The sequence below is a fragment of the Hydra vulgaris genome, chromosome 12, assembly GCF_038396675.1.
Source record: "Hydra vulgaris chromosome 12, alternate assembly HydraT2T_AEP".
In the NCBI taxonomy this organism is placed as follows: Eukaryota; Metazoa; Cnidaria; class Hydrozoa; order Anthoathecata; family Hydridae; genus Hydra; species Hydra vulgaris.
The window spans coordinates 76,879,376-76,898,367 of record NC_088931.1 but is presented as its reverse complement, the minus strand read 5'-3'; the positions used below and the strand labels follow the sequence as shown (position 1 = coordinate 76,898,367).

The following is an 18,992-nucleotide window of genomic DNA, read 5'->3' as shown; positions in this document are numbered from 1 at the left end:
GCTTAACCTTAAAAAAAGATATAAACAAGTAAAGTTCAAGAAAATTATAAGGTTTTTGTCTAAGATCATTAACTGCGTGTGTTTGTGTGTGTGTATATATATATATATATATATATATATATATATATATATATATATACATTATTACTCTCCGACTCCAACTCCGACTGCAAAGCAAAATTTTTAAATAATTCTTTGAATTCTCTAAAAAAATATTACGCGATAATTAAATTTTTTTTTTGCCAAATATATATCATTTTAACATGATATACTTGTTTATTCATATCAGGTTTTTCCTATCCTATATGAATACTTTCTTTAATTTTTAAATCAATTTTGTTATGGGCATAATCCATTAACAAAAGCATTCATCACTATAATTAGTAAAGCATTTTTCTTTTGAGTGAAGATGCTTATAAATAAGAAAGTTTTTATCCTTTCTGTAGTCTTCAATCATTCGTATTCTTAATATAACAGGATTTACATTCTGCACAAACAAATTTGTAAATGATATATATATATATATATATATATATATATATATATATATATATATATATATATATATATATATATATATATATATATATATATATATATATATACAGTATCGGACAAAACGAGTGCTACCAAATAATGCTAATTTAGTTTCTTTATATAAAAGTGCTGCATTTTTTCAATTTAGAGAAATAACTATGTAACTGTTTAGAGACAATTAATGATAACTGTTTTACCTAAAAAGAAACAATGCGAAAGAATCATTGAAAACGTTCACGATAGTTTAAAAAAAAAAATTGTAATAATATAACATGTAAACTATATCTTTGAGTGAAGATGCTTATAAAAAAGAAAGTTTTTATCCTTTCTGTAGTGTTCAATCATTCGTATCTTTAATATAACAAAATTTACATTCTGCACAAACAAATTTGTAAATGATATATATATGTAAATGAAATGATATATATATATATATTCTGCGGTTGACGATCTCCCACAGGTTCTCCATAGGGTTGAGATCCGGAGATTGAGGCGGCCAATCCAACACCGATAGGTGGTTGTCTTGAAACCACTGCTTGACTACTTTTGCAGTGTGTTTCGGATCGTTGTCTTGCTAAAAAACCCATTTTATTGGCATATTCCATATGAGGTAACATAACATCTTTCAGAATATTTTTATACATGAAAAGGTCCATTATTTCATCGTTTCGATGTATTGGACCTAGACCGTTAGCAGAAAAACACCCCCAGACCATTACATTGCCTCCACCATGCTTCACGGTCTTATGGCAGTAACGTAAATCGAGGCGTTTTCCGGCCGGTCGACGTACACGGCAAATGCCATCGCTCCCAATGATGTTGAACTTCGATTCATCACTAAACAGGACAGTTCGCCATTTCTGCACATTCCAGTCAATATGAGATGTAGCAAATAGGAGTCTTTTCTTCTGATTTTTTAGTGAAATCAACGGTTTCTTTGCAGGGCGTCCAGAAAACAATCCGGCATCAACAGCACGTCGTCTGATTGTTCGGTCCAATACAGGCAGCTCTAATTGCTTTTGTATCTCGACTGATGATATCCAGGGATCCTTCTTGACGGATCTGACGATCATAGAATCCTTTCTAGAAATGGTGGAACGCGGTCTTCCTTCTTTGTTATCTGCTGCCAACTTCCCCGTAGAACGATATTTGGAACATAGTCTTGATACGGTCCATTTTATCACGCGATATTTATCACAAATACTTTTTGTGACATTCCACTTACGTAATCGCCAATAATTTTCTTTCTTAGTTCCAATCCAAGACTGTCGGGAGCCATTTTCGCACTTGAAGTCATAAAAGTAATAAAAATAAATAATCACGCTTCTCAAGGCTTACCGTGTTACATTTACCTTGTGATGATACAATAATGCTCTGTGGAACACAACGTCTTTGTTGGATGTTGACTGTATTGATGTAATGAAACACTTTTTGTATTTTACTTCTTGTATTGATGCTCTTCGATAAAACACTTTGATAAAACTCACTTCGATAAACTGTCTTGATAATACTGACTAATTGACTTCCATATACTGACTGAATAACATGTCGATTTACATGTCTCTTATATAGTAAAATAAACCTGTGTGAACCTGTTCTGAAAGATTCTAGATGCTTCTTTTCGATGCTTCTGGAAGCTTCCGATGCGTCTGGATGCTTCTGAATGTTTCTGGATATTTATGGATGCTACTGGATGCTTCCAGATGCTTCTTCTGGAAACTTCTGGAAGCTTCTGCATGCTTCTGGAAACTTCTGGATACCTCCTTTAATTATTAAAAAACTTCCGTGACGTTGACACGGACCAGACTTAGAAAATGAAACAAACCAAAAAAGTTGTACTTAATTTGTCCGCTGCAAAATGGCACTTGTCAACGAAATTCTGCCTGTGTGCTGTCACCTGTCAGCTGATTGCTCATGTCATGGCATGCTATGACTCCAGACTCCTGAACTGTTTGCTGTGGTAGTATAGTTCTTTTCGTTTTTAAGACATGTAAAATTAGGAACACTTTTTAGCATTGTTCGATGTTGGTTGCAAATGTTTTATCTAATAATATATATATATATATATATATATATATATATATATATATATATATATATATATATATATATATATATATATATATATATATATATTTGTATATATATCGAAGACACTTAAGTTATTTACTTAAATAACTTATACATAAAAAAGATTTTTAGGGACAACGTTAAAAACAATGAAACGTTTCATTTAGACTTAATAAAAACCAATAAAAAACGTTTTTAGAAAAACTTCTGTTTACTGCTTCATTTGAAAAAAAAATTCACAAAACGTTTTTAAAAAAACGTCCGGTCTCAGTTTCATATGGACGTTTAAAAACCAATTAAAAGTGTTTTTACGGGACCATTAAAAAACGTTCGCAAAACGTTCTTGTGCCCAGTAAGTTTTGCAAATGGGATCCTCATGTACCAACTAAAATCTTTGTCAGATTTGACTATGAAATTCTTCTTTTTTGCAATTACATCCAAATTTTTAAAAATTGATGAAAATATATATATATATATATATATACACACATATACAGTGCTGGAAGTATTTCAAATGCCAATATTTAAAATACTATTTTAAATACTTTCACTGTGTTTGTACTTGTATTTTAAAAACTTTTTATTAGTATTTTGTATTTTATACTTATTGAAAATACTTAAAATTCAAATACTGCTTAAAGCATTTACAATGCACATTGCTCACTTTGTCGCTGTTTGTTCTGAAGTGTCACTTAGCCACTATTTATTCTGAATTATTTTTTGTTATATTTATCTACCTTGGTTTCATTTGGGTAATTATTAAATTATATTGTGGAAATTATTTTAAATTAAAGATGGCCACGATTAACAGCGAAAATAAAAAGATCAATAGCAATGTGACAATTGACAGCATAACTGAAAATTTTGTTGTATATAATGATGATACTCCAAATGCTGGTGCAACTAATGGCTCTGAATAAGTATAAGACTGCTCGGTCACTGTTTGTCAAATTCAATACCAATGTACCATTGTCGGCTCCAGTTGAACGACTGTTTAGCACACCGGGACAAATACAAACGCCTAGGCGTAACTGTCTAAGTGATATGATGTTTGAAAAACTGCTGCTGTTAAAAACAAATGTGGACGACTGAATGAATGATATTTTTATATAAATGTAGTATAATGACTAATAATTCCTTTCGAGCAATGACAAAAATAAATTTTGAAAATTACCATAGTTGTAAATTTTGGTAAAGTATTTTGTATTTAGTATTTTAAATACTTTTTTTAAAGTATTTTATTTTAAATACTTTTATAGTATTTGTATTTGTATTTAAAATACTTTTATAAAGTATTTTAACCAGCACTGTATATATATATATATATATATACATATATATATATATATATATATATATATATATATATATATATATATTTATATATATATATATATATATATATTCCTATACTTTACAACTAAGAAAACGTGTTTGTGGTAAAAAAAAAATGGTTCTTCGCTTGTTTGTGGTTTTAAAGCTAACAAAATTAAGGTAAAATTATGTCAAAACACATTAATTTAATTGCAGGAAGTAATTAAACCACAAATTAAAAGACTAAAATGTTTTTAAAAACATTCTAAATGATTTAACAGTAAAACTTGTAAAAAGTATTAATTACTTCAAGTATTTTTATTCAGTAATATTGTTGATTAAAAGTAATTATTACTCTGTAATATTATTTATTTGGGCCTTTTAAAAAATTTGGGCACAAAAATTTTTAGTTCATTTAGACTGTATCTATAGTTATATCATAAACTATAAATACAGTCTTTGATATAATTATCTATATAAAAAAATAAATACAGTATAACTTTTTTTTAAACTTATTATTTTATATATATTAAAACTAAACATAAATCGAATTGTTAAAAAAAGTCTACGAAATAATCTATTAATGTAATAATAGTTAAATTAATCTAACAACTATCTAACAACTCTTTATGAAACCGTTAGTTATTATTAATTAGATTTCAATATTATTTCGAGATAATAAAAAAATGGTGCACGCATTTAACAATAACCAAACAAAACATCTACAAAAAGTTCACCATAAAACTAAATATTTTTGACCGATACTGATAAAACGAGATTTTTATTTTAGTTTACATATTCGTTGATCTGTGTTTTATTATGAAAAGTCACACTTCCGAATATAATTTAGACGTCTTTTGAACGTTCCACGCAGACCAAAAAAAAATATTTTGGTTCCAAAAAGGTCTAGGACGTTCAGAACGTAAACTGAACGTTAATTGTACATTTTTTGTACGAACAGTGTTTGCTGGGTATAGATGTTAGTGATATCGGTCTGTAATTTGATGGTTAAAGTTTACTCCCTTTTTTAAGAATTAGTGTAACATTAGATTTTTTCCACATTCTTGAACATCACTCATGGATAAACATTTCTTGTAGATTAATATAATTGGGATTGCAAAAGATGTTGCACACTTTTTAAGAACGCGTGAATGTATTTTTTCGTAACCCACGGCTTTATTTTCAAGATAACTTTTTTAGTTTCTTTTTCTACTTCAAGCTCGTGAATGCTTTTCATTGTAATTTTCGTTTGTAATTAAAAAAAGATTAGTTAAAAAAAAAGTAAAGATTTTTCTAAAAAGTCTTTCACATCCTAAAAAGTTCTTTTACTTTTATGTTTGACAAATATTTTTAATATATTATTGTTTCTAAAACACAATAATTACGGTTATTTTTGCCATCCTTTCCTTATAAGCAAAAAGTTTATAGATTTTTTATTTACTATCGTAAATTAAAAGCTACCGTAACTGTTAAAGACGTTTAAAAGACGTCTTTTTTACGTCTTGTGCCCAAGGTAAAAGTTTTATATAAAAAGAGAAATTTTGAAATCAGATGAAACCTTTGAAATTTGATATATAAACCTTTTTGATAAATCTTTTGTTATACTTTATTTCTTATTCTTATAGGAGTTTATTAAATTTATTGTTAGTATCAAATCTCAAAAAAAAAGCATTCAATTTAAAACAGTAAATAATTTATCCTAGCGTAGACCTCTATGGAGGACTAAGTTATAGCTTAGAGTTAGTTAAATAATTTTTAAATTTTAAAATATATAAAATACTTTTGTATTTGAATGTAAGGGTATAGCATTGTGTTGGTACAGAGTGCGCATTATCTATTTATTAGATCCTGTCTTCCATTATTTTTTTGTAATCAGTTAAAAAAAAAAAAAACCTTTGCTGTCTGTTTCTAAAATCTCAGTTATTAGTATCAGGTTGGTTAGAGTCTTAGAAAATGCTCCCACATGATTCAAATTGGAAGCTTGTAGTGCTTTTTTACTATTATGCAATGCAGTTTTTTTTTTATCTCTTACTCAGTTGTATTTTTAAATATTTTCAAATTCCTTTCTAGACAAACAAAATAAATGATTATGCTCTTCCAATAACTTCGTACTTAAATTACTTTGAATTATCCTTTGAGGAGTTTGAACTTTCTTTTAAAGTGCTTAAATATAATAAACCAGTTAGTCACGATGATATTAATACACGAGTTCAAGCAAACTTCTGCCATTATTAATATCGCGCATGAAAAAGTCCTGGAACGAATTTAGAAGGATAAATATTTATTTTCTCAGTTGCGAATTAGTAATAAAATATATAAGATGAAAGTTAACTGTGCTGTTATAGGATGTACCAATAGTTCCTATAAGCTAGAAAAGTTGAAAGATAAAACGTGTTTTCAACACGAAGGGAAGATACTCTCCGAGTGTGGATGTGAGGCACCATTTCGAATGTATTGTTTCCCTAGTTTTAAAAGAAATAGCATAAAAAGAGAACAATGGATTAGTCAGCTTACACGAGAAGGAAATAAAAAAGGAAGTGCATGGAAACCAGGAACTGCAGATAGAGTATGCTCTGATCATTTTGTTGATAAAATTCCAACTGTTATGAACCCTAATCCAACAATAAATATGGGTTTTTATCAACCTGAACAAAAAAAACCTAGAAGAACTTTAATGAAGCACCCAATCACTTCTTTACCATGTTCTAGTAAAATGCAACCTGTAGAACCTTTGTTGACTGAAAAAAGTATTGTCACAGAGTTTTCAAGTCTTAGTTTTAATGCTGATGTTTTATCACCTATATTATCAGACCATACGTATTCATTGAGCTTACCACAACTTAACTATTGTACTTCATGTGAATACAAATCTTCACTTATCACCTCTTATGTTAGTAAGGTAAATAGCCTTACTAATCAATTAAAAAAGTCAAAAATAAAACAAACAGTCAAGCTTAAACAAAAATTCTCTTGGAGATTAGTTAACAATGATAAAAGAATGAACTTTTATACTGGTATATCTTCGATTGCTATTTTTAATGTTATTTTTGGTTTATTAAAACCATTTTTACCCTCCATTCGTTATTGGAGAGGCCCAAAACATTCACGTAGCAAAGTTAAACAACTAAAATCTATATCTAAATGTAAACTGTTATCACACAAAGAAGAATTTTTAATGACACTTATGAGGTTGCGCTTAGGTTTATTAAATGAAGATATTGCTGATCGTTTTGACATTTCAAAAGCTTTGTGTTCTAATATATTTACCACTTTTATTAGAATTATTGCTTATATTCTCGGAAATGCTATTATTTTTTGGCTCCCAAGTGAAGTCATAAAAAAAAACTTACCAGAGTCCTTTGTGAAAGCAAAGCATCACAAGTGTAGAGTGATTCTTGATTGTTTTGAAATATTTATTGAACGTCCAAAGTCCCTTTACAACCAAGCAGTGACTTGGTCTGATTACAAGCACCACAACACTGTCAAGGTATTAATTGGTATAGCACCAAATGGGTACATAACGTTTCTATCTAAATGTTACGGTGGAAGAGCATCAGATAAATTTATTACAAGTGACAGTGGTTTTTACAATCTGTTGGAAAGAGGCGACGAGGTGATGGCAGACAGAGGATTTCAAATAAGAGAAGAATTATTATTCCGCAGTTTATCAGTTCCACCAGATGCAAGAGTAAAGAGTCAAATGACTGCAACTGAATGCAAGAAGACTACTGATGTTGCGAACTTAAGAATTCACATTGAAAGGGCCATAAATTGAATAAAAACTTTTCGAATCTTAAAAAATGTATTACCCATTTCTATGCTTCATCATTTGGATGATATTATTTTATCGTGTGCAGCTTTATGCAATTTAAAGCCTGCTTTAATAAAAAAATAATTCAAGCTTAAAAGTTTAAAACATAATTTTTAATTTAGTATTAGTCACGCGTGTTTAATACAAGGGGGTGGGGAAATTTTAGTCCAGATCTAATAAACAGGGGGATCTTAATTAAAGGTCAGATGGCAATTTTTTTGTTTTACACAACACACATGATTTTTTTATTGATTGACAATTTTTTAAATCTGATTACACTGAAAGTTTTATTTTTTATCTGTGAATGATATTATATTTTCCATTTTTTAAGGCCGGTTTACATTGAATATTTTTCTTATTTTTAACATTTCAACATTTTTGACATTTCAGCAAGTAAAAATTAATAAGATTTGTGGGTAGGAAAATTTTCTGAAAATTATTAAAAGCCCCTCTACAATTACTCTTGAGTCTTGATTGAGATTTTTGTTAAATTTTCCCATCCACTTTTTAATAAAACTTTCCAGTTTGTTAGATCTAGACTAAAATTCCCACCCACACTTTAATTCCCTCCCCTTGTATTAAGGACTCAATAGTAAGCAGGCGAGAGTATTAAAATTGTAAATTTTTCAAATTACTTGTAAGGGATGCCGGACACCACCGTGCACTTTTAATGAATATATATGTTTCACACTACTACTGCTTTTTACTATTATAAATAGCTTGAATAACCATTTTGATTTTCAGTATTTTCTTTACCTAAATATTTGTACACCATTATTTGGATCTTATAATAAGACAATAAGTTATTGTTTCTTTTTCTAAACTCAATAAAAATACCAATTTAAATATAAGAAGGATTTTATAATTAAAAAAAAAGATTTTACAATTTTGTTCCAATCAGTTAATAGAAAAATCTACAAAGACAGTTTTTAAGTAATGATCGTTGTAGTATTTAGAAAAATCAACTTTCATACTCAACCAACTAGCTTCATCAAATGCAACTTTATCAATTATATACCCATGAGCTGTCCATACCGTAAAATAACAATTGTTCATCTTAGCAGTTCCCATTTGAACCTGACATTGAGTATAATATCTATGTTTTTTATTAATGACAAACTTGTTATTTAAATTTTTTTTAACATAAGGAAGTGATATATTTGGATCTTGTGGTGTTGTATGGTTAATTGAAAATGGGCATTTTATTTCTAAACAAGCTGGTGGGCAACACGAGCATCTGATTACTCTATCAGGGCTTCCACCTATATAGGGCATTTCAACATCTAAAAATAATCCGCATTCATTTACAGTTAAATTTTGATGAAGAGATTTCATCACTTTAAAAAACTGCTTTGCTGCTTCAATTTCCATTGCTCTCCCATACTTTAATGCAGGTATATCTGGGTTCACAAATGTTAGCCCTGAAATACTTTGGTGTAATGACCACTGATGAGATGTAATAATCGGTTTTTATTTTTTTCTTCATTATTATTATGAAAATTGCGCCCTAAGAACGTGATTGGTTGTAATGGTTCTCACATGACCGAAAAGGTGAGGTGGACTGACCAAAAAAGTGAGGGCGTTAAATGGTAGGGCGTCAAGGGGTGTAACAAGTGACATGGTGACATGGTGACAAGTGGTGACAAGTGGTGACATGGTGACAAGTGACATGGTGACAAGTGGTGACATGGTGACAAGTGACATGGTGACAAGTAACATGGTGACAAGTGGTGACATGGTGACAAGTGACATGGTGACAAGTGGTGACATGGCGACAAGTGACATGGTGACAAGTGACAAGTGACAAGTGGTGACATGGTGACAAGTGACATGGTGATAAGTGAAAATGACGCATGCGTGACAGGGTCATTCTTGTCACAGTGTGCATGTTGTGACATGGTGATTTATAAAAGAATAAAAAAAATTGCGTTTATGTTATTGAATTTATTAAAAAAAAAAACAACGGTTTATAATCTCGATAGGGTCGTTTGCCATAAGTTAAGCGGTTAAGAAAGAAAAAAAAAATGTTTTTATATTATTTTTTCACAGTTGAAAGAAATAGTCAAAAAAGGTTCGATTCTCAAAAGAAAAGTATCAGAATGGTGTTTCGCACGATAGCGCGTATTTTTAAATCTCTGTGTGATAAATTTAAAAGATCCAAAATGTTTAAAATATTAAAACTCGCGTTTAATTGTGTATTCGTGCCTTTGGGGCTGACTGGTTTATTCATAGTGGAAGTGATACCTTGCTTACTCATGAAATTTTTTCAATGGTATTGCAATGTTTTTTTTGTTCCTTTTTACGTTTGTTATTGTTTGGTCGACGAATATCAAAACGAACGAAAAAAAGAGACAGTTGTAAACGAATAAATATATTATTTTTAACATTTGTTCATTTTTATTATCCAATTCGATTAATTCCGTACAAAATTCCGCCAGATACTAATCCGCCTAAAGCCGCTTTTCCAATTGTGGGTAATATCGAAGCTCCTAATGTGGGTAAAAGTCGTGCACCTAACGCGGTCAAAATGGGTAAAAATTTTTCTCGTAACCGTTTTTTGAAACGGCGAGTGCGTCTTTTTTGAAACGAGCGTCTTTTATAATGTTTTTTTATCATTTTGTTCTCGTTTATCTGCAATTTTATAAGCTTTCCAAGGATTAAAAAATGGTAGTAAAAATCCTCCTCGTAACTTTTTTTCAAAACTGTTTTTTCGTTTGATTCGTTTGATTCGTCTTTTACGTGATATTTTTTTACGCATTAGATAATTAATTGACAAGAGTTTGTACAAGTTTTCGAACAATAAATTTTTGCATAAACATAGGGAGAGAACCTCCGCGTATTTTCTTTTTAAACTGTCTTTTGTAAAGTTTTCTTTTCCTCATTGTAAAAAAAAATCAAATGTTAATTTATTATCGAGGCAATATAGACGATAATAAAGTTGGCGCCAACATAGCAGCTAAAATTGGAAGAAATTTACCGCGCATTCTTCTTTTTAAACGTCTTCTACCGGCGCCTTTTAGTGGGGGTAAATAAACTCTTCCTCGTCCTCTTCTAACCATTTCTTCGTTTTTGTAGGTAATCTAAAGCGTAACCTCCAATATCAGATTTTAAAAATCGTTTGGCTGAGTTTCTAACTTTTGTTAAAAATCCTTTCCCTCTTGTTCTTTTATGTCTTCGACCTCCTTTTCTCGTTCGACAACGTCTACAAGTCATTTTTATAAGGTAAAAAAAAATACAAATATTGTTTTTTTTATTAATATTATATATACATGAATAATTTAAATACAAGGTCATTTTAATTAAAGTAAAAATGTTTGAATTGAAATTTATGACGATTTAAATTTAGCGGGCGCATAGCTATAATTTTCATTTTGCTAAACTCCGGTTTGAACAATGGCAGATTCGTATTGCAGGTACAAAGTAAGAACTCCTTTAAATGTGTCTATAAATTGAAAATGAATCTGAAACGCGTTGTTTCCTGCGATTGTTGCTGGAGGTTTGTCGTTTGCATATCCAAAATCGCTTGTGCAGTCAATGACTAAAGGCTCTGTTAAATTTGCAGTTCTACTATAATAGTCGCTTGGTAATTTGATAAACGTGTCGTCGTCTTTCGTGTAAAAATCTGCAAAATTATTGAGATTTAAAGTAGAAGCTGAATTTCCTTTGCACCAAGCAACACAGTTTCTATAACAAAATTGTTGATCTTCTAATTTGTTGCCCAAATCAATTTCAACAGTGTCACCTGGTGAATTGACAAAAGTTCCTCTATAATTGTTTAGAGTAATTTTTTTAATATAAGTGCAAGCCATTTCTACAGGTGTAAGGCACGCTTTACTTAAATGATCATTTTCTTTTTTTGACATTAATGAAACAATGATAGCGTGAGGTACCAAGTCAGAAGTTTTTATGTTGCCCAAGTTAATTGTAATTTCAGTCGTTCCTTCTACGTTTGTAATAACTTGTTCAAAATGTGGCATTTTGACAACCGTGTAAGGTGTGTCGGGTTTGCTATTTAAATATAAAGCCTTTTCCAAGGGAATGCTTGGTTTAATTCGATAAGTATTGACCCAAATAACTGGATTTCTTATTGCGACTCCAACTCCTGCTAATGCGGTGGCGTCGGCATCTGTATAGGGTCTTACTAGTTCTAACAATTGATTCATGTCGTTTTCAATAAAAAATTCAAGCTTAAATTCTTTAGCTTTTCCAAAATATTCTTTAATTTGAAAAAAAGGGTCCAAATGTTGAAGAGGGACTCTAAATCTGTAACCTTTATCACTTGTCATTAAAGCATTATAAGCTTTTAGCTCGGTTTGGTAACCTGCGGCTGCTCCATTATTGGCTCTAATAATGGCGGCTGCGTCAGCAGCTTGACATAATGTTTTTGTTTCGGCCCAAGTTGCAAAACCCTCCATATTTTCTGAAATACCCATATTTCTGTTAATAATGTTATCTCTGAAATTTTTCAAATAGTTTTTTTACCAACATTGCTTTAAATCTGTCAAACGAACGGTTATAATTGACATTATAAGCAGGTACAGAATTGTTCATTTGCAAATTGGGATACAATCTCATTGTTTTAATCAATTAGGATATAAAATTTTGCGTTATACAAATTTTGTCGAGTAAAGCTTTTTCTTCGTTGGTTGTTCCAAATTTAGTCAGTGTGCTCAAATTTTTATATAAAAAACAATCAAATTCCAACCAGTAGTCTTGCGGAATAGTCCATTCGTTAAGTTTTAAAATAAATGTTATTAAAGTACTGAAATCAGAAGACATATCAAAAGAAAACTTTTGATATCCGACAGAGATTACTTCGTCTTGAGCTTCTCCTCTTTTAAAACCGGGATATTTTTGACTGAGTTGCTGTTTAAATTCGGCGCTTATATTGCCATTGGTAGCTTCTTGAAGCCATTTATTTTCATTTTCAGCTTTTGCTAAAACGTCTTCAAGAGTAATTTGTCCGTCCACATTGGGAGTATATCGATTTCCGTCGCCTCCTCTTTGGTATTTTGCTGTTGAAGACATTTTTTTTTTTGAAAAATGAAAGAAGGATATTTTTAATATATTTATTCTTCGTCGGAATCTGTTGCGTCTTTTTTAAATGGCAGTTTTTTATTTTTAACATCCTTCAAAGCGCGAGTATAACCGAGCTCAATTAAACTCTTTTTGTTCAATTTCTTTTTTTTTTCTCGTTTTTGTTTTGCAAAAGTGGACTGGATAGTATAGCTCGTTGTTGGATTATATAATTTTTACACAAACCGTATATTTTGTCAACTGCGGTAACTTCTTGATAACATTGAGAACAAACGTGACTGGGGAAACCAGTTTTATATAAAGTGTTTGTTTTATTTTTTTGCTATTGTGTTCAGTGTCGCTATCAGACGAATTGCTATTTTCAGAAACTTCTTCAATTTTTCTTTTCCGATAAATTTTTTTGTTTTTTTTTGGTTCAGAAGGTATTGAGTGATCGGATTGCTTTATTTGATCGTTCGATTCTGAATTATTTTGTTTATTTAATATTTTGCATTTTTCATTAAGTTCCAATTTTACATTTTCAACGTCGGTTTTTGTTGGATATTGTAAGAGTTGATTTTGCAAACGCGCGATATGATTTTTCAATTGATTAATTTGATCGTTTGGATTAATCGACAGTTCAATATCGCAGTCGATCAAATTTTTGTTATAACGTGTTCCAAGGGTTTTAAACGGCATGATGTTTGATTAAATTTTAGTTGTAAATTGGTACCATTTGTATTTTTAAAGTCGGATTGAAATAAACTGTGCTACTTATATTGGAAAAGGTAAGCGGTTCTTTATTTGAATTTAAAAAAGACCACTTTGTTTGTTTCCAATCGCCGATATCGACAAAGTCAAATGTCGCTATTTGTCCTTGAATTTCGGTTTTGCGATTTTTTGTAAAATCGATATAAACTGTTACTTGTGTAGAGTTGTTATAGTCTGCAAAATTAAAAAAAGAGACAATATTTGAACCAAATTTTCTGTTTAAATACATGCCGCAGTTGGTTGCATGATCACATTTGATAAAAATATAATTATCTGCGCTATTCAGAAAGTTTGAAACAGTGTTATTAAAGTTGCTTATTTGTGTTAATGCGCACCTTAAAAAAGAGAATTTTCTTTTTGGAATTTTAAAATCTTGATTCATAGAGTCAACCATACTTTGATCGACCGACATTGTAAACGGGTTAATCTCGTTGGTTAAGCTATATTGATCTCTTTGTAATAAGAGTGTGTAAGGAATCGCGTTGTTTGCAAGCGGTTGATACATTTTTAAAATGATATTTTTTAACGGTAAACTGTTTGCCCAAGACGATATGATTGCGTTACTCGAATTTTTTTGATAAAAAAACTGACCGTTGAGCGATGAGCTATAAAACGTCAATTCTTTTGCGTTTTTAACGTTTAATATGACTTTTGATCCGTTTAACCATGTTTTGTAACTGGGTGTAGTAGTTCTTTCAAAAGAGGCCGTAGTTAAAAGTGGTACTTTGATCGAAGGAGAGTAAATGGGTTTTGTTTGTTCGCAATAGAGTAAAACTTCGATAAAAGTTTCTGCGTTATATTTTGCAATTAAAGATAAATCAGCTGTGACAATATTATACACATCTAAAGGTAAGTTTGATGGTAAAACTTGAAACGGTGTGGCTGACAGATCGGGTGTTCCCGATGGTAAATTGTTTTGATTTAAAATATATTAAGGTGAATACGAATTCGATTTCAATTCAACTGTTCTTTCAGCGTGGGCATTTAAGAGTGACAAACTTATTTTTTTGGGCGATAATAACCGTCTTTCAAATGAAGGTTGACACCAAAAGGAATAAAAGTTGTTAAATTTGTCAGCAGGAATGCAAGAGCGATTTTTTAAAATATCATAACCTCGTAATAAAATTTGAATGCTTTTAGGATCTGTTCCTTCGTAAACAAAATCTTTGAATGCAATATTGTTTAAATTTAAATTGAGTAAATTATTAGGTAAACTATAATTTAGAGCAGCTGTAAAAATATCCATCATTTTTAGTTCCCGTTCAGGTCATATAATTTGTTCAACGTTAAAAAAAGGTATTGGTAAAGAAGAAAGCGGTATATCTTGCAAACTAAATCGATAATATTTTCGCTCGTTTGTTTTGGGAAAAAAAATTTGATAAAAACTTGCTAATAGCTCTGTAGGTTCAAATCCTGTCGCTGAGGAGCTTATGTAAAGATACTTTGTCGATATAGATATAAAAGCTGCTTTAAGGAAAACTGCAAAATCTATTACAGACTGTTTTTCATTTGTATCAGTGTTTACATGATTGTTCCAAATTTTCCACAACGCGTTAATAGAAATAGGAACAGAAGTGAGTTCTGTTTCGATATTGAATACGTTGCCAACAGTTTTAATAGTGTTTGTATTTGTTATTATTTTTAATAAAAAAAATGCAATTTGCCAAGGAACAATGTGTTTCGGTTTGGACGATTTAACGCTTTCTGAACTGCTTAATAAATTATTAACATAAACATCCAAGTCTACACTTAAAATATTTGAATCACTCGTGTCGGGTACCATTACATTTAACGCATTTTTAGTAACAGCTCCCCCATATTTAGGCGTAATCATAATATGTATAAAAGGGCGAACAAAAGTTTCTTCTGTTTTGTCTAAAATGACATCTTTTTCAGGTGAAAGTTTGTTTATATCTCCTGCAGTCACATTGGGATGTTTAACATAGATTAAAAAGTTTTTGCTATTTTGCGTTGATAAAGAAAAATTATACAAATTGTCATATCTTGATTTAGTGACATTGTAATCGTATTGTAACAAATTTGTAAAGTCTTCTATTGCAAATTAAGCATTTGTTGTTTTGTTTGAAAAAAAACCAAAATAAGTTAATCCGCGTTCCCAGGATTTGGATGGATCGACGGTCGAACGGATAGGATACAGTCCGGAAGGATTATTTTCATTTATTTTCTTTTTAAAATACCATAAAAAATTATAGTTGGGAACGTTGATTAAAGAGTAAAATTGTAATAACAACTTAACATTGTCTTTATCCAAACTAAATTTTGAAATAATTGTGTTTTCGCTATTATTTACATAACGCAGATGCGTGTTAGAATCAAACAAATATTTTAAATTTAAATATTTTGAAATTGCAAGTTTTTCATTTTTGTTGTGATAATTTGAAAAAAAGTCCGAAAACGTAAGCCTTCTGTTTAAAGACGTATTGAAAAGTTCAAGTCGTCTTATGAAAAAATCATCTTGATAAGGACTTACTGTTAACGAACCGTAGAGTTGAATGTCAGCTATCACGGAATTAAGTTCTTTAAGATGTTTATAGGTCATATTTTCTACATCTAATATGTCGTAACAAGGGAAAGTATCGCCAGGCAAAGTCGAATGATTGACATACAAGACAATCTTTTTTGTTAAAAGATAAAAAGGAATTTTTCGAGTAGGATTTGAAATCATATCATTTTGTACGTCTACTACCATTGTTTAATAGTCGAATTGGATTCCATACTTGAACCAAAATTATTTTCTGATATCGACAAATTTTCGTCTATACGAGTTAGATTTGTAGGAACATCCATTGACATTAAATGAACAACTGTGTTATTTTTAAAATTAGGTTCATCTAAATCGTTAGCTGATAAAGGTAGAGTAAAATCATTCAAAACATTATAATGCGTACTTTGTTCGTTTTTATTTTTAATTTCGTTAAAATAAAAAGTACTACAATTATATTTATTCAAATCCAAAACATCATCAAAAGTCAAGTTGTTCATTTTATTTTGAGTTTTTTATGTAAAGATTTTTTCAACGGTTTGTAAAATGTGTTTATATATTCGTCAAAATTTTTATAATAAATGTCTTTATCGTTTTCGTCAATCGGAAACAAATCTTCTCTTTTTACTTTACAAGTCGTATTTAAATCGTTTACTCGTCCTACTTTATATATATAAACCGGTAAGTAACCGTCTACTGACGGGTTGGCGCGTTTGGATACTTTTAAAATGATAACTTTTTTAGAGTCCCAATAACTCCAATCGCGAGTTGAAGATTTGCTAAACGTGTCTTGTGGATCTTTTTTATATTTTCTTAAATAACATTCTGTTCCGACCGTCAACGGCTTTAAAATTTTTAAATTTTGGTGTTTGTATTCTTTTTCAACTCTGTTTAACATGTTCGATTTAAATGCGTATTGTCGTCTTTTGTCGAAAGCGTATTGATCTATCATGCGTAACGCTTTACCGTTTGCGTCATTAACATCCAATTCCTCAGGGCTAATGCCCGTGGTTACTTTTTCTTGTCTGTTTAATTTTTGTTCCATTTGTTCAAGAAATTTACTCCAATTGTGTTTTTTTAGTTGGCCTAATTTTGCCAATTTTTGATACAGCAATTTTAATCTTCCGATAGCTGCTTCGGCCAAATAAGCTTTCCAAAATTTTTAGAATGGAAATAATGTATATTTTCTTTTTCGCACCAATCGTTCATTTTGTTGTTAAAAAACTCTGTTCCTTGGTCAGTTTGCAAATATATAAAATTTTTATTGTCGGTTCTGTCAATATCTTTAAATATAACTTTAAAACTGTTCAACACTTTTTCAGCGCTTTTATTTTTGGTCGCTCTTAAATAAACTTTTCGAGATACTCCGTCTACAACAACCAAACAAAATTTAGGTCGATGGGGACTAAAATTTAAATTCAAACTGTTCATGTCGGCCAAATTAGCTTGCAAATATTCGTGCGCATTTTCGTACGAATAACGGTGAGTTTCATAAACATATGGTTTTCTTAGAGCTTGTATTTTTAAAAACGCGTTTGCTGTTTTTTTAAGTAATTATGTTTGATGGGACTATGCGGTAATCATGCCTTCCCATTTTGCAAAAATAGAATTGGCGAGTAATTGATTCAGTTCTTCATATAATTTCAAATCTGTGCCGTTTTTTTTTATAGAGTCGAATTGCATCAAAACCTTTTTAACTTGACTTGTATTTGTTAATCCAAATAAACGACTTGACAAGTTTGTAATTTGTTTTGTTACTAAATGGTCAATTTTGTTTCGCAAATTTTCGTTCATTTTTTCAGTTTTTTATCTCTCAACTTGTATTTTGGTTCCGATTTAACTTTTTTAATTTGTGTTGCTTTGTGTTTTTCGCTAGAAGTTGATTTTGGTGTGTAAGCGAATTGAGCTGCCAGTTCTTCAAAGGGTTCTTCTTTATTTAATTCTGAAAATAAAAGCGAATCTGATGGAAACGTTTGCGGAAGAACAGACTTGGGATAAATGTACAAGTTTAAATTTTTTGGCAACGCCGTGTCTTGTTTTAACATGGATATAGATATTTCAACACTATCATCGTAAAGTGATATATCAAAGCAATTTTTATAAGCGATTAATAAGGGTTTTAAACGTGCAAGATTAGAATTGTACAATGTACCCATTATTATCATCATTTCTAATAATGATTTTTGTTTCATGTTGGGTTCGACATCATAAAATTGATTTGAATTTTTGATCATTTCGTTCAAAAACATTTCATAATCTTGCACGTGTTGAAATACATTTTCTTTAAGCAGTACAACTTCGTCAGTTTCTCGAAACGGTAAAGAAGGAACTTCGGAAAAGAAAGTTTTAAATGTTAAATATAACATATTTTCTCCAATGGGCGTGTTACTAACAGCGTTTTCATTATAGTTGGATATCAAAAGTTCGTATATATTTTGATTTTGTAACAAATAATGATTTTTACGAATATATTCTTTTAAAATATCATATTCGTCGCCTCTAAACATTTCAGCGTATTTTACAAGCCACGAGTTGACCAAAGATTTTGATTTTGACAATATATTAAATGCTTTTTCGGCTGAATAACTTTGAGTGTTTATCGAGTCAGATTCTAAAAAAGCTGACGTTAGTACAGTATAAGGTTCACTTTCTAATGAAGCTTTGTATGAAACTTCCAAAGTTAATTTTTTTTCGTTGCGAAATGGCAAGTTGTATTTTTGAATAAAATTCCACAGTTTAGCAAAGGTAAGATGTTTAATTTGATAATAGTCAGCAACAAATCTCAATTTTCCAGTAGTATTTGGAGATGTTAACAAGTTTAAAAATTCGTTTGAATAAAACGAATACTGTTTAGGATCGTTTATTTTTTCAAAAGTGGTATTTGTTAGATTTTGTATAATGTTTGCCAACGATTCGTCTACGTCTACAACTTTCGATAAATATATAATGTAAATTTTTAAATTATTCAAA

The 18,992-nt window shown here is 30.3% G+C and overlaps 1 protein-coding gene across 1 annotated transcript; it reads left to right on the top strand.

The window, feature by feature from the left end:
* Positions 1 to 6,241: 6,241 nt before the first annotated feature.
* LOC136088365 (uncharacterized) lies at positions 6,242 to 7,696 on the top strand. The gene has a single exon (XM_065812065.1). The coding sequence runs from the start codon at positions 6,242 to 6,244 to the stop codon at positions 7,694 to 7,696; it is 1,455 nt and encodes a 484-aa protein (XP_065668137.1).
* The last annotated feature ends 11,296 nt before the right edge of the window (positions 7,697 to 18,992 follow it).

Coding starts and splice junctions, on each gene's coding strand:
- LOC136088365 (XM_065812065.1), top strand. CDS start 6,242: ATGAAAGTTAACTGTGCTGTTATAGGATGTACCAATAGTTCCTATAAG.